This window comes from Pecten maximus, chromosome 3, assembly GCF_902652985.1.
Source record: "Pecten maximus chromosome 3, xPecMax1.1, whole genome shotgun sequence".
Lineage (NCBI taxonomy): Eukaryota > Metazoa > Mollusca > Bivalvia > Pectinida > Pectinidae > Pecten > Pecten maximus.
In genome coordinates this window covers 41,948,625-41,965,469 of record NC_047017.1, presented here as the reverse complement: position 1 = coordinate 41,965,469, position 16,845 = coordinate 41,948,625, and the positions used below count along the sequence as shown (strand labels likewise).

At 36.1% G+C, this 16,845-nt stretch overlaps 1 protein-coding gene across 1 annotated transcript; it reads right to left on the bottom strand.

Annotated features, from left to right (window-relative positions):
* Positions 1–2,442: 2,442 nt before the first annotated feature.
* On the bottom strand, positions 2,443–16,292 carry LOC117324223. The gene is made up of 13 exons (XM_033879971.1): positions 12,729–16,292; positions 11,929–12,006; positions 11,302–11,505; positions 10,905–10,978; positions 10,530–10,637; positions 9,895–9,964; positions 9,420–9,491; positions 8,755–8,874; positions 8,450–8,580; positions 8,107–8,130; positions 7,570–7,648; positions 6,193–6,341; positions 2,443–5,011 (listed from the first exon to the last, which is right to left on the bottom strand). Exons 1-13 carry the CDS (start codon positions 16,186–16,188, stop codon positions 4,967–4,969), a joined length of 4,614 nt encoding a protein of 1,537 aa, XP_033735862.1. The 5' UTR covers positions 16,189–16,292; the 3' UTR covers positions 2,443–4,966.
* Positions 16,293–16,845: the final 553 nt, after the last annotated feature.

Genomic DNA, 16,845 nt, shown 5'->3' with positions numbered 1-16,845 from the left:
GGCCTTATGTTAGTCTGGTTTCACAGGGGCATGTCTAGTTATATATTTAAAAAATAACCAGAAATACCTATATATATATATTATTTCTGGCTATTTTTTTTTTAAATATAAAACTAGACACGCCCCTGTGCTGGTTACTTCCGGTTTATGTTCGTCCCACAAAATATCCATCTAGGCAAATCTACGCAAAATATAATTATAAAATGTATTTGCTGAGATATATTATTATAATTAATCATTTGATTAGCAATGTAATTTATATACTTTAAGGTAGTTCTATATCTAAACTAATAAAAAGAGTAATGCCATAAATTTACCTGAGGAGGTCGTATTTTTGCCGCCGGAAACTCACCATCAGTGAGAATTTAACAGCATTAAAATCTAATACGGAAATGACACTCAGATTATTCCGGAACAAAAAAAAAATAAAAAAATAATTAAGATGAAAACAAGTTGTAAGTTTAGTGAATTGTTACTTGAAAGAAAATCTACTTAAAATGCAGTGTGGTATTTGATTTGCCTCAGGAGAAATTCAGTCAATCACCGATGAAACAAATAATTTCCAAAAAAATGATGACGTCACAATGGATTTGAATTCAATATCGTGGAAATTTAAAACAAAACAGTGCTTTCAAAGATATTAAACTTATCAGATAGCACGTTAGTTACAATGTTATATTACAAGTATATAATTCATCCATGAAAGTGTAACGCATGCATATTTGGGTGAAATTATTTCCTAAATATTGAATTTATTATCAATACTGAACACTTAATATATACATGTACATCATTTTGGTATACGCTAGGACCCTATATTGAGTCAAGCCCCTGGAGCTATCAATCGACTGTCCTTCCCGGGAAGTCTTCCTGTTATATCACTTACATCACTTTACGTACTTTCCGTAATTAGTAGATACGCGTATACATTTTGTATATATGCATGTGTACGTCGTAAATCCATGTGGTCGGAAAATCGGATTCTGTCCTGAACAATTCTTACAAACTGAATTTGAAAACTTCGGGATTAAATAACCTAACTGGATGGAATTACTTTACCTACATTTTGTACAAGGTACTTAATCTTCAGTCAGTCTTGTACTGTCCGTCAAGTTGACCGCCAGCGGTCATATACATGTATATACCCGACCAGTACACGTGGCCAGCAGGCATACCTTGTACAGTATATATATGGTATGTTTGAGGCGATGAATTACAAGTTTGGACGTCGTAGGACATGTATCAATATTTGTTCAAGAGACTATCCGCTAAAGAGAGTTTAACCATATATGTTAGGCCTACTTATGACGAGCGTTCTGGAGGCCGAAAAGTTGCAAAATTGTGCATTCTGAGACACTATGAATATTTTAGTGAACTGAAGTTTTAAGGAACATGTAGTATTTTGTATGCCAGCATTTTGGTAAACAAAAATTCAAATATTGCTTCTGAAATTACAGGATTTTGTGTTAAGGGGACACGGGACTGAAAGGAATAGGACGAGGGGTCTGGGGCTGCCTCAGAGGCTCTCGAAGAAATAGGGCAAAAATCAGCGTTCTAAGAATGTGGCTTTATACATGCGTGACAATCAATTTCGATCGCATGTGACTAAAGGAGAAACCAATAATAAACAATAAAAATATAGTATATCATGATTTCTTTGAATTGTATCGTATCCTCAGTTATCAAAAGTAAGATTGCAATATGGCAGGAAAGAGAAAATGATGTTAAATCTTGGAAGAGACAGGACAGGATTGGACAATTACCGATGCGTATAGGCATCAATCATCTAATTCTCGAGGGGCGGACCTGGAATTTTCTATGTGTGATGCATTGAATTCTTTTAAAATGTATAATGAAGGTAGCGGGATATGGTCTCGATGCAGGATCTTGAAGGGACGGGCACAATAACAGGAGAAAGATAATCTCCATCATACCAAACTGAACAAACTGAATATGGTGTTGAGAAATCACAATTGTTTTCTAGCTTACTGTGTTGCAGGTGTCTATTCCACAGGAGTGTTTGAATTTCAGTCAACAAGAATATATAACGATTTAAATAAAATACCGGATATGCTGTGATTTTCTTATAGTATAGGGGGCATTTTATATGGATTATTACAATGTATATATATTAGTTGATAGATCATCAAACTCTTGTGGGTATTCTATACAAGTCTCGAGCGGGTGTGATAAATTAAGTGATTCATGAATACACTTTGATGTTTTGAATTGTGTATTGGTTGACTGGGCTTTCTTTTGATCTGGCCGTTTGGTCAAAATTAATCCCAACACACCAAAATAGAGCTAAACTTAGAACACTGGTATTCGTAGCTTTAAATTGAATTATATTTATAGTTATAACTAGTATAGGTCCTGCCTTATTACAGTGTATATACAATTTAAAACTACAAATGCCTGTACATAGAACTAAAGCCATTGCTGTATTGGAAAAGAGAGGATTTATTTGTTCTTTTTAATTCCTGTAGCATCTAGCACGTGGTCTATGCACGTAAAAATGACAAAACGATTCCATTTGAGACTGCGGTTTATTTCCGTGATTCCAATAGATCTTTTTCTTCACATAGTTGCCAAGTTTTAAACAGAGTTGCCAGAAGGTTAAATAAAGACAGTTGCCAGAAGTGTTTATCAAAATAAATTGCAAATGAAAATAAAAGTTTGCAGAAATTGGTTGTCAGAAGTCTAATCATTATTTTAAGTGGGACTCAAAAATATATCTGGTCATATATTATATGTGTAAGTCAACAAATATGTTAATTGTACACATACAATTGTAGATGTAGTAGCATTCATGACTCATTACAAACATGTTATACATACACATGTATGTAATGGTGTATTTTAAAACAGTATTATCAATGATTCGGAACTATTAATAATGACACATCAGACATCATATTTAAGTAGTAGGAAAACATTTTAATCTCAATATTTATGGAAAATTACCAGGTACAAAAATGTAGTTTTTAATCAATATCATTGGTTTTTTAATTAAAATGCTTTTCAAAAAAATTTAAATTGGAAAGTCTATACCCATTTAAACCATTAAGGTTGTGCAACAATAGTACATTTATATATGGCACTAATTAAAATAACCACCAATATCGTGTAATACATTGGCTGATGTGGACTAGAATAAAAGACATTTCATCACTTTTGTCTGGGCAAAAACACAGTACCCAAATGGAATTTCACAGGAACATAAAATTACTTCCATCAAAATGTACCAGGGAAATGTACAGGAACACATTAAGCTTCTCACATCAGGATAAATAGATGTATATATCTACATCTGGTCTGATCATCAACGGAAATAACTGCAAAGGATCTCGAGTCTAAATTATTTTTCTATCATTGAAATTATGAAAAAAATCTATTATTTCTACTGTTCATTTTCTCCCTTAAACACGTTTTTAAAAATTCTATGGGAACTATTCAAGACATTAGTTCTCTAATGTAAAACATGTTTTTAACTGATTTTGAAAGAATGTGCTTATCACAATTTCACCAGTCCCAATTAAAGCAATTAATTGCCGACTGTAAAACACATGGTAATTAGACATTTTCTTATCACTGTAATCAATAACAATACAGAATCAGCCATGGGACTATATAATATATAACTAAGATAATCTTGCTGGGAGGAAATAAATAATTAAATTATGAGTATTTTACACAGTATGAAAATTAAGTATTTATTCTATTTTGTGCTTACCTTTTAAACTATAGCTATTACATGATAAAGTACAGTCACAGGCATTAGTTCCAGGTATATACTCTCGATCTATCACATATATACCTTCTCAGTCACATACTGTCTCAGTCCAGGTCTACACTGTCACATACCATCTCAGTCCAGGTCTACACTGTCACATACCATCTCAGTCCAGGTCTACACTGTCACATACCATCTCAGTCCAGGTCTACACTGTCACATACCATCTCAGTCCTGGTCTACACTGTCACATACCATCTCAGTCCTGGTCTACACTGTCACATACTGTCTCAGTCCAGGTCTACACTGTCACATACCATCTCAGTCCAGGTCTACAGTGTCACAAACCATCTCAGTCCAGGTCTACACTGTCACATACTGTCTCAGTCCAGGTCTACACTGTCACATACCATCTCAGTCCAGGTCTACACTGTCACATACTGTCTCAGTCCAGGTCTACACTGTCACATACTGTCTCAGTCCAGGTCTACACTGTCACAAACCATCTCAGTCCAGGTCTACACTGTCACATACTGTCTCAGTCCAGGTCTACACTGTCACATACTGTCTCAGTCCAGGTCTACACTGTCACATACCATCTCAGTCGAGGTCTACACTGTCACATACCATCTCAGTCCAGGTCTACACTGTCACATACCATCTCAGTCCAGGTCTACACTGTCACATACTGTCTCAGTCCAGGTCTACACTGTCACATACTGTCTCAGTCCTGGTCTACACTGTCACATACCATCTCAGTCCTGGTCTACACTGTCACATACTGTCTCAGTCCTGGTCTACACTGTCACATACCATCTCAGTCCAGGTCTACACTGTCACATACTGTCTCAGTCCAGGTCTACACTGTCACATACTGTCTCAGTCCTGGTCTACACTGTCACATACCATCTCAGTCCAGGTCTACACTGTCACATACTGTCTCAGTCCTGGTCTACACTGTCACATACCATCTCAGTCCTGGTCTACACTGTCTTGTCCAGGACTCCACTCTTAGTCCAGGCTCGTGCTGTCACATGGAACTATCACATACATCACAGAAAACAATTATATTAACAATATGTAGTATCTATCACAGTCTTAAGAATTTTGTGGGAATATCACAATCACATAAATTTTGTATATATATATAGAATTGCAGCCTTTTGAATTGACATCAAAATCTTGCCATCAGCTGACAACAAGTAGATTACACTGTTTCTGTTATCATGATGTTTAAAGTTGCTTTGAAATTTTCCATAAGTTTGGTTTCTTTGTTTTCTGAAAATGAAGAACAAACATGTAATTACAATTTTTTACAGTGTTTAAGGAAAAAAGATGCAGTGACATAGTGACAGTTAGGTCAGTTAACATGTTAAGTGTATATAACAATCATGTAGGTATGAAGTACTACAAAATACACTTCTCTCCAGTCAGCAGTATTTTAATGTGACCAAGACATAGTGTTTATGTGGCTTTCTTACTGAATTCAAGTAATAAGTCAACATCAAATTGTGTAATGATATTGCAATAATAATATGTATACATTTATAATGATTAGAATTCCACAGAAAGCACATAACTACAGCTGAAAATGGAAATTTGATAGAGCTGGGTCAAGCTCCATCTGTGATCTAATATTAATATAATCACAAATCAAATAACAAATTGATGTAGCGAGCTGAGTCATAGCAAATAAAAGTCCAGAAGACAAATTGATAGGGTACGTAAGTAGTATGGAAAAGGAATGTCAGGGAAACAGTTAATTTTGTGAATTAACAATGTGCATATATATCGTAAAGTGTCAAAACTCCAGCAAAATATGGAATGTCAACATCATGTTCAAATTCAGTCTGTCCTCTAATATGATTAAGCCATCTACAAATTAAGTAACATATTGATTTTACAAGCAGTAGCGAAAAAAAGTCTGGAAAACAGGTAATGGCAAGAATTTCCTATGTGCAAAGGGCCATAACTCCAACATGGTTTGGTTTGTTTTGTTTAACATCCTATTAACAGCCAGGGTCATTTAAGGACGTGCCAGGTTTGGAGGTGGAGGAAAGCCGGAGTACCCTGAGAAAACCACCAGCCTACGGTCAGTACCTTGCAACTGCCCCATGTAGGTTTCAAACCCAGATGTGGACGGCTAGTGATAAAGTGTCGGGACCCCTTAACCACTCGGCCACCGCGGCCTCCAACAAACAATAGAATATTGAAATAGGGATGGAACTCGAACTGTAATTTACGATAATGCCACCTACTAAAGCTACAAGCTGATGTGGCAAATGGTAAAGAAACAAGACTGGAAAACTCAATTGTGATTAATGCCGCAGAAGAGGCATGGACAAAGGGATCCCTAAGGGTCTGTCATGCTCTGCAAGTGACACAAATACTGTGATCAAGTTCATAAAGTATGCAAGAAATACAAACCGACGACTTAATCATTTTATTCATTTTCTTACATGGTTCAATTTCAGTTTGTCCAACTCCAGGAGTGGCATAATTGAGGGCCGACCATGGGCACATTGGAATGGAAGGTCACACAGAGACAGCGACACCAGGAGTTCTTTACATTCTTCTACTGATAGCTGATCACCAAACTTTATAGCACCTGTAACACGATAGTAAACCTCACAGTACATGTACAGTAACATAGTAAACTTCACAGTACATTTACAGTAACATGGTAAACTTCACAGTACATGTACAGTAACAAGGTAAACCTCACAGTACAGTAACATGGTAAACCTCACAGTACATGTACAGTAACATAGTAAACTTCACAGTACATGTACAGTAACATGGTAAACTTCACAGTACATGTACAGTAACATGGTAAACCTCACAGTACATGTACAGTAACATGGTAAACCTCACAGTACATGTACAGTAACATGGTAATTTAAACCTCACAGTACATGTACAGTAACATGGTAAACCTCACAGTACATGTACAGTAACATGGTAAACTTCACAGTACATGTACAGTAACATGGTAAACTTCACAGTACATGTACAGTAACATGGTAAACTTCACAGTACATGTACAGTAAAATGGTAAACCTCACAGTACATGTACAGTAACATGGTAAACCTCACAGTACATGTACAGTAACATGGTAAACCTCACAGTACAGTAACATGGTAAACTTCACAGTACATGTACAGTAACATGGTAAACCTCACAGTACAGTAACATGGTAAACTTCACAGTACATGTACAGTAACATGGTAAACTTCACAGTACATGTACAGTAACATGGTAAACTTCACAGTACATGTACAGTCACATGATAGTAAACTTTACAGTACATGTACAGTAACATGATAGTAAACTTCACAGTACATGTACAGTAACATGGTAAATTTCACAGTACATGTACAGTAACATGGTAAACTTCACAGTACATGTACAGTAACACGATAGTAAACTTCACAGTACATGTACAGTAACATGGTAAACCTCACAGTACATGTACAGTAACATGGTAAACCTCACAGTACATGTACAGTAACATGATAGTAAACCTCACAGTACATGTACAGTAACACGATAGTAAACTTCACAGTACATGTACAGTAACATGGTAAACTTCACAGTACATGTACAGTAACATGGTAAACCTCACAGTACATATACATGTACACAGTAACATGGTAAATTTTATAGCACTTAATTGTACAGAAACATGGTCAACTTCACAGCACATGTACAATAACAGTAAAATCTACAACAGCTGTTAAGTAACATAGATTATAATTAATTGATCTCCTGTTGATTATTTATCAAAACATTTACAGGTAGTACAAATATAAGGAAATCCGGTTGGTTGACTTACCATGACATGCCTGGGAACACAAGACTTTATGTAGTGTCGCAGGTAATCGTCCCAGGACACCGCTGGTGCTCATCAACATCTAGGTACAACAGGGAGAAAGGAAATGCAAATATGATGTAATATGAAGTTTTTACTCATACACTGTATGCCACTGAAAAAAATGTTGGATTCTTTTCTTTTGCTTATTTGAACATTCCAAGTTAAAACTGCAATAATTGCAAAATACAATAGCTTGAAATCTAACATCATAACACTCTCTAGTTGAAGGTGACAGGGTATATACTGTACTAGTCATCGACACGTCACATATAAACATTCATTGGGTGTGTAATAAAATCTTTAAATAAACCAAACTTTACAACACAAAGAAAATATTTCGAAACTCTCTCTAGATTTTTACCGATGAATCTGTTTTACATTGACAACTGGTCAGCAACGAACTTTTAACAATCTTTTAAACAAATCTAACAATATCTTGCAAAACAAACACATATATATTTTAGCTTGATATGGTGACATACCACACAAATGTCTTACCTCTACATGTTCCTTCAACAGATTCTGAAATGAACAACCAGGTACATATTAATACATGTGTTTATTTTTATTTTCTGTGTGGTACTGCAGAAGAACATCAAATACATGTAACAAGAGGCCATGAGGTCTTTACAGTCCCATGATTTTAAACATATTTAATCGTAATATGACATGGTATTAATTATGCATACAAAGCATGATACATGTAATGCATGTTTTTGAAATGTAAAATCAGACAACTGGCTTGTTGACTGCTTAAGTTTAGTCAGCAGCTGATCACCTACCAGGAAATATAAGATACCAAAAGGATTAAATTCTTGGAGACTTAGGAATTCCAACCTACCAGAACAACATTCCATGCAATGGATTCCCTCTTCCTTTTAACCTCAGTAACCTCTTTCTGCATAATACAAGCTGGGATTGTATGTACCAAGATGGAGTCCCTTTCCTGTTTGTCAGCGGTAAAGGTGACCCCTGGACGAAAATAAAATTGTATGATGACTGCATGCAACATGTACCATAAACATATTAACTAGATATCTACACAAATTACACACTGTATCAACATGAACTGACAAGGTGATGGTCCTTGTTAAACAGAGTAAGTTGATCTGTACTGTTGAGGTCTTATATCGCAGTAGTCCTTACCTATCCTGGAAAATTCCTCTCTGTATGACACCATCACTCGCACTTCCTCCTCTTCTAGTGTCAAACATTTAGCTGGTGTAATGGTTGAGCAGCAAATCCTGTTGTCGCCATCATATGCCTCTGTCAAAATAAACATGATAAAATATTAGTAAGTAAACAACATAAAAGTAGTAAATTATTAGTAAGTAAACAACATAAAAGTAGTAAATTTCATAAGATACTAGAGGTGAACAGCTAGCATTAACAGATGTTTGTTAAATCAAACATTAATATATATACGTATCAAATCTGTGTATAAGGGTACTATATAGTAATACTAAAAGTATGCATTAAAATTGCTGTAGTCATTTTATTTAATCAGTACGCAAAATCTATCAATATTTAGAGGAGAAACATGTATATGAAGTTGTGATGGCAGCAAACAGCCAATCCAACATTCAATTTTAAAATTAGCAGCTAGAAATATTTAATCCTGTGTGAATGTGTGAGTTGTTTACCATGATAGTGTCTTGAGTGTACTACACACGACTTAGGTATTATTCTACGGATACCTGTTGATATTGACATCCTATATACCTGGCAGAGATTTATGAAGGAATTATTTCTTTGAAAGCTTGATGTTGGTTTAAAGAAACAACTTAATCATGCTTTTAGTTCACATTTACCTTTGGTAAGTTTTTCTAAGCGAACACGTTCATGAGCAGCATGCTGGTCAAATAGCAACATCAGATTTGGAGCTGAAAGACAATGACTGGGAAAGTTAGTACACAGAACATCAATGTTTAAAACAAGAAATATAACACAAAGATCATATCAAATGAGCTGGCCAGATCTGATATAGATACAACATACACATGGAACAATGCAGAATGTATGGCTAACAGACAAAGGGAGATCACTCCTGAACCAGACAAGTGAATGGTAAATGAAGAAATCCTGCTGACTGTGTAACTGTATAAAACATCTAAAATACAAAACTTGCAACCCCATCCTATCCCCCCTAGAAACAAAAAAAAAAGAAGGAAAAAAAGACGAAGACCTTTATAAAATAAACAAGTAAATAAAAATTGTTTTCCTTGACTTAGCTCCACAGACAAAAGGCTCTCAGGCACTAGACAGCTGCTGCAATGTATGACTTACCTGCTGCCAGGTTGTTCATCCTAGAACTTGTCATACAGGCAATAAACTTGTTGTCTACCTGTCCTATGACCTACAACACAGTAATGAGTATTAGCCATTTGTATTCCCTACTTTCACACTTAAAACCATACACAGGTACATGTACATATGTACATCTTGTTTACAAAGTTTATCATTAGGATGTACAATGAAGTGTCTAATGAATCATCAACAATATCAGTTGTGGTACTAACAAAATAATTCATTTATTTGTTTGCTAAATACATGTATATAAAACTTTGGTGATTTTTTTTATCTGATTATGGGTTAGTATGCTTCTGCTTGTGACAGATATCTGTTCAACAGGTAACTGAATGAAGATCTCAATACATTTTATTTAGTTTGAATTGTAATTCTGCAGAGACTTGTTTGGCTTTTTTTGAAGAATAAGAGTATGAAATTACAAGTTATAATGCATTCATTGTAAAATCTTATTAAAAGGGCTTTCAGTTGACTTAGGAAACCGTTTCCCAAATATATGCAAGACATCATTGTATTCAAAAGAAACTGAAAGTTTGACAATAGGTGGGTAAAGAGTGTCATGTACAAGCATGTAAGTGACACATTACAAAAGAATTGGGTTGTCATGTTCTTACCGTTACATTCTGCAACATATCCTTGGTGAACTTGTGAGAGTGAAGGACACCATGAACCCTGGCGGAGCCCCGCGGCCTTCTACTGGCCTCCACAGCTGCTGCTACTGCCTTTACCAAACAATGATCAAGTCTTTTAAAATAACCTGTACTTACACTGAGCTTCAACAATTTTTGCTTGTTTTCAAAGTCTCAAATGAAAAAAAGTTATTTCCTCTGTAAATGTACATGTATATTCTGGCCATTAGAGAATTCAAATCTTGTTTCTCTTGTTTAATGTAAGCAATGAAAAAACAAGGGTTGTTTCCTTAAAAATTATCTTCAAGCCATATGTGAAAACAGTGTTGGCCTCGTCATTTATCACTTTAACTCACATACCTGTTCTGGTCTTGCAAACACAGGATTCTCCCAGTTTTCTAGAAGATCCTCCACACATTTTGTACCTATTGAATCTGCAAATGAAAGAGTTTTATAGCAAATATAGCAGAAATGAGCACCTGAAGATTTATTTGTGTGGTAGCATAAAAAATAGATGACTCATTTTCTCACAACAAATATCATAAACTCAGCTTTAGCTAATTAACAGCTCTTTAATCACAATTGATCAACGGATTTTGAATTCAATGTAAACAATAAATAAATGTATGTTGATTTTAAGGTAAATAATCATGTTTCCATTATTAAGTCAGAACTTAAATCAAAAACCTAAAATTTCATGAACTATTCTTTCCACAACTCTACATATAAATTTATGCTACCAGAGTCAATGGAGTACCTGCTTCCTGGCTTTCTTCAGTCCTTTCTGAGCTACATCTTGTACCTGCCCATTTGACAGACAGCAAGTCCTCCTCCTCTTTGTCCATGCTTTCCAAGTGTTCAGACATCATGTGGAGTAAAGTATTGTGGGAATTAGGTGAAAGGTCATTCAACATAGTATTTGTCACTGAAGGTGTCGTAGAGCCAGAAGAAGTCATCCTCACTATAAAATAGTAAAAACATGCACATAGATGACATTTCTCAGACATGAAAAGGTATTGGGGTCTACGGTTTCCTCCCACACAAAAGACCCCTCTAATGCTTCAAATTCCATAAGGGCCAACTTAATTCTAAAAAACTGATATAACGTGTATTATTGAAAAATGAATAAAATTTACATCTATGACATGATCCTGCTTCTTTGAGTAGCTTTATATGCATTATAAATTAGAATATTTGACATGTATATTATTAGCTGACGGATCATGTATAACATTATATAGTGTATACATACTATATGTAATTACATTACTGATTCATTGTCTTGATATGTCTTAATTACTTAATTTACTAAAGATTGTATTGAAAGATAGACAGCACATGAAAAAGTTTCCCATTCTACAGCTGACAGTAGTAGGAAACTTACCCTCTGGAGGAGGTGGTTCCCAGCTACCGTCCTGAGGTCGGTTGTGGCCTGTAATACTGTTCACATACAACTTCTCACCTACAAATCAAAAGTTACTTTTACATTAACTTTTATACATTGTACCCATTTACTAGTAATTAGAACAAAATCAGCTTTCTTTATTGAAAGTAGAAATCAGTTTCTATTTTTAGCATGAAGGGAGGTTAAGGTTAGCCTGATATAACTGCAAAGCAGCAGTAGCTGCTACCAGCATTTAAACTACCCGCGGGGGTATGGAAAGTTTAGGCAAGACACAATCTAATCAAAATCTAGATGGTCATTCTCACTACTTTACATAAACATCTAACAACATCCCATAAGGGTTCACGTCAGGGTAACCTTTTGGGTTAGCCAATCAAATGACTACTTCCAGAATCTTGGAAGTAAATTTCATATGTCCGAACTAGTATGACTAGAGTGCATATCTTGCATAATCTGTCAATTTGTTTCAAGTCATTTCGTCCTACAAAGCATATAACCAAATACATGCTGTGACGAAATGGTTTGCTTCGATGACATTGACAAATTGACAATTTGCCCTGAAAGTGAAATACAAACATCTCAAAGGTCATTGGAACATGACCACTTATGGGATGTTGTTAGATGTTCATGTAACGTAGTGAAAATGACCATCTAGATTTTAATTAGATTGAGGCAAGATCAGAAAAAATATTGAAAATTTCATATACTTTTTTTAGCAATTTGTCCTTTTTTTCAAAATTAGATAAAGCATTACCAAAAATAGAAAAAAATGTACTCACCCGTTTTTGGATCTTCCATTTCAACCCAAGGCTGTTCACATGTGTCTTTTACATTGTCTGTCTTGTTGTTGTGTAAATCCTGAGACTGCTGAGTACAGGTCTGGCCATTCTCTGTGACAGCCACCAAGTCCTCTTCATCCACATCTGACCACTGACCAATATCCGCTGACCCATCTGTCTTTGCCAATAAATCTGTTGTTTTTTCTTGACTTTTACAACAAATGTCCACTGGCAATTTGCCTTTCCTGTTAGATCCTCTTAGTACTTTGAGTTGCTTTGATGTAAGTCCCGAAATACCAAACTCCTTTGATTTGTCGGAAGTTGTGCTTCCTAAATTTGTTATGCTTAATGTGCTTTCAGGAAGAATTCTGTCGGCCATGTTACCCCGAGAAAAGATATCTGTTACTGCTTCACTGTTGTCAGTGTCCTGAATTGGGCAACACTTTTGAAATGACTCCATCTTTGACTGGGTCACTTGACAATTATCGTTGTCTAATGTATTGGAAGTTGTCTCTGTGACAGAATCAAGCACAGCTGTCCTCTCTTCATTCTTCTCAGAGCTGTCAGCTACCACATTTGTAGAGTTACAAAAACTGTTTTGTATTGATTCACACTGGATACACCCCTCTACTTCGTCAGACATTACAACATGACGGACATTTTTACTCATATACCCAGACTTCTCAAGTTGGCTGACACTCTGTTGTCTATAATTCATGCTTTCAATACATTTTAAGTCTTTATCACTGGACAATGAATCCAAATTTCCTTTGTCAGGAAAACCTTTTATATCTATCATGCTTGATACTTCTATATTAAAACCATTTCCTAAAGAACTTGCAGCGTTCTCTCCAGTATTTCCTGCAAAAGCTCTACTGCCCTCTCCATCATAGAGCCGGCAGTGATCATTATCCAGTGTTAAATTTGATTTGTCGGATATAGAACTATCAGAATCTTGCCTGAAATGAGCTTGAGTTTTGAATATCTCGTTTGTAAGTTGAGTTGGGAAAGAGTTAGATAAATCACTTTGAGACTTTACTGAAGAAACACCTGGTAAACCATTGTCCTGTGTCACATCACTTATCAAAGATTTAGTGTGTTCTGAACTCTCAACACTGGAAGATGTGTTGGGAGATATCATGTTGCTCCTCAACTTCTTTTTCTTCACATAGCTCATGTCTTCCTCATATAACTCGGCTATTGAGGAAGAGTAAGAGTCCAGATACTCTGCCAGGGTTTCCATTCCCTGGTTTGTAGAGGACACAGTAGTGACATCAGAATCCTCACAGAGGCGTTTACTGCCTCTTAGATTACTAGAGCTGCTATCTAATTTTACATTTAAATCATCGTCCATCATAACAGGAGAAAATCCTTCAGACACAGCTGGTGATATCACACGGTTTTCTGTGAAAGCAGGTACTGGTACAAATCCTTGTGATTCCTGTACAGAATCTAGTACCTGTTTATCCATCACAGATGACATATCAGATATAGGAACAAAGCCTTGAGATTGAGGAGTGTCAGATCCCCGTGTAGCCATATTACTGGAACATATTTCTGGACTGGCCAAACAGGGAGTAAAACTCTCTGTGCTCTCCACTGTGAGTGCACTTTTACCTTCTGTTTCCCTAAGAGTTGGAGATATGGTAAAGTTTTTTGTTTTCCCCTCACAAGTCTGGTGATATTGAGGCAATACATCATCAGTGAAAGTTTTATCCCGCAGAGTCAGCATTTTAGAGTTATTAGAAGTCTGGTAACTTTGTTGAGCATTTCCCTGATAAGAGTCTTTGTTACTTTGTGGTGTTGGAGCATAATCAAATTCCTCGTAACACAGTAGGTCTGTACTGGAATCCTGGGTATTGATGTCCCCTCTATCAAAGTCTAACATAACAACAGATTTCGGTGTTCCTTCAAACAGCATTGTGTCCTGCATGCTGTCTGCCTCTGACTCAGAAGGAACACCCTGAAAGTGTGCACCTCCATCACCAACAAGGAGTCTGACCTTTGTGTTAATGCCGGCATCATCTGTGTCTTTTTTACTCCCGAGATAAGTTTCATTCTCTGTCTCCTTGTCTGGTATTATTTGACTGTCATCCACTGTTGTTTTCAATAGCTTCAATCCTTGTTTAGAATTAATTTGATTATATCCAGCTGTGTTACACTCTGAAATAGACAATCCCAGTCCTAGTGTACGACTTTCAAAATCCTTCTGATTACTCAGATCCAGACAAGACAAGTCTTTTGAGACTATACAATCTTTAAATATATCATCATATGTCTGTACAAATGAGGCAGTTGTTAGAAATTTCTTTGGAACATTTGACAAGTCAACTGTTTTCCTTGAAGAATCTGATGAGGTGATGGCACAGCTTTTTCCATCCTCCATGCTTCTCTTGTTATTAGAAACATCATCAGAACACAGAACTGAGCAAGAGTGGTCAAACAATTGGCAATGATTTCCTGATCTATATATATTTGAAGGAACCTTCTGTTGACATTCTGAAGATGACACTGCTCTATTATTTGACGTATTTGTTGTGGAATCTCCTAATTTGTGAGATGATAACGGTACCCTGTGTTCCACCTCACTACCGAAAGCTTTGCCTGTGGAAATGCTTACTTCCTTCTGTCGCAGCCTCGTCATTCGCGCCAACTTTGATGCCACAGAAGATTCAGCCAAATCAGACATTCGCTTTTGGGGCAAGCTGTGTGTGAATGTATGTGCATCTTCCTGTGATGAAATTCCACCATACCCTGTTTCACTTTCTTTATTCATGTCTGATGGGTCTAATTTACTTTTCTCATTGTTTTGTTCTCCCAGTCTTCTTTGCCAAACAACTTCATTGGTTTTATTTACATCGCTAGTGTCACTTACTGATAAGTTTGAAGTTTTAGTCGTGTGAATAATTTTGTTACGTTGGCCTACATCAGACTGATATTGACAGCCTGAGCCTTTAGATGTTTTGTCACCATGTAGTCGCTTCTTAATGGATTCGTAACAGGAAATTCTTTCCAGTTTTAAACCGTTACCCTTTCCCTGTTCATTACACATACTATAATCTTTCCTGATGAGCGACAATGTGGAGCCTCCATTACAACCTAGATGTGGTGTATCAAGTCTAATTCTCGTTTGCTGTTTCTCACATGTATTGGCTAACTCTTGCCCTTTCTCCCTGAATTTCCAATTAAATTTGGGAACAGGATCTTCACTTTCGTAATCTCCATCTTCATCAAATCTGTCAGTTTCCTCACCACCTCTTTCATCACTATCAGAACACTTCCTGTCAGAACTATTTTTCCTGCCTCCTAATCTGTCTTTAGAAGAAAGGTCTGTGTGATCTGTTACAGATGTTCCTTCACAACTACTAATAGTTTCAGATATACTACTCTCAGTTTCTTTTTCAGATGTGCATCCATAATTTTCGATGCTTTTGTTTCTTTTGTATAAGATTACTGTCATTAATCTTTTCTAAACATGTATTTTTTTCTGGAGTTCCCATGACAACTAATCCTTTAGAAGTGTCGTTTACGTTCTCATCATCACACACCTCTGTTTTGTCATCCTGTTTTACTGGTCTTTTAACCAGCTTTGAAGTGAGAAAGTTTCTGCTGTTGCTTGTACTTATTTGTTCTTCAACAGGTACAGTAGAATTCTCAGATACTGAACTCTTGTTTCCATCGGTGGATGTCTCCGTAGTTTCTCCAGAATTTTCACCTGAAACTGCTCTGTCTTCTGCCATCATTTCCTGTATGCCTAGTAAAAGGCATTCCCTTTTAAGGAATTCAGACACAGCATCCTCAATGCAAGTACAGAGCATGTCCCAGTCTTTGAATTCAACTAAGGTTTTTGCAGGGTCAAAGGTCACATCATATTCTGTATACGGACATGAAATATTTACCACAAACACTCCAAATTTCTCTGAATACTTTGTTGGACTTGAAGTTAAAGACGACACACTTTCTTGCTGTTTACTTTCTCCTTGTCTGTCTAATACACCCTTCTTCCTTAGAATTAGTGACTTTCCAAGTAAAAAATTTATGACCTTATGAATTTTGGTTTTCAGTACTAAACGTTTATTTATATACACAAACTGTAAGTCTTTCTTTGAGAAACCTT

Coding starts and splice junctions, on each gene's coding strand:
- LOC117324223 (XM_033879971.1), bottom strand. CDS start 16,188: ATGACAGTAATCTTATACAAAAGAAACAAAAGCATCGAAAATTATGGA. Junction 9,492..9,894: donor GATGAACAACCTGGCAGCAG/GTAAGTCATACA, acceptor ATTGTCTTTCAG/CTCCAAATCTGATGTTGCTA. Junction 5,012..6,192: donor ACAAACTGAAATTGAACCAT/GTAAGAAAATGA, acceptor CTTCATTTTCAG/AAAACAAAGAAACCAAACTT.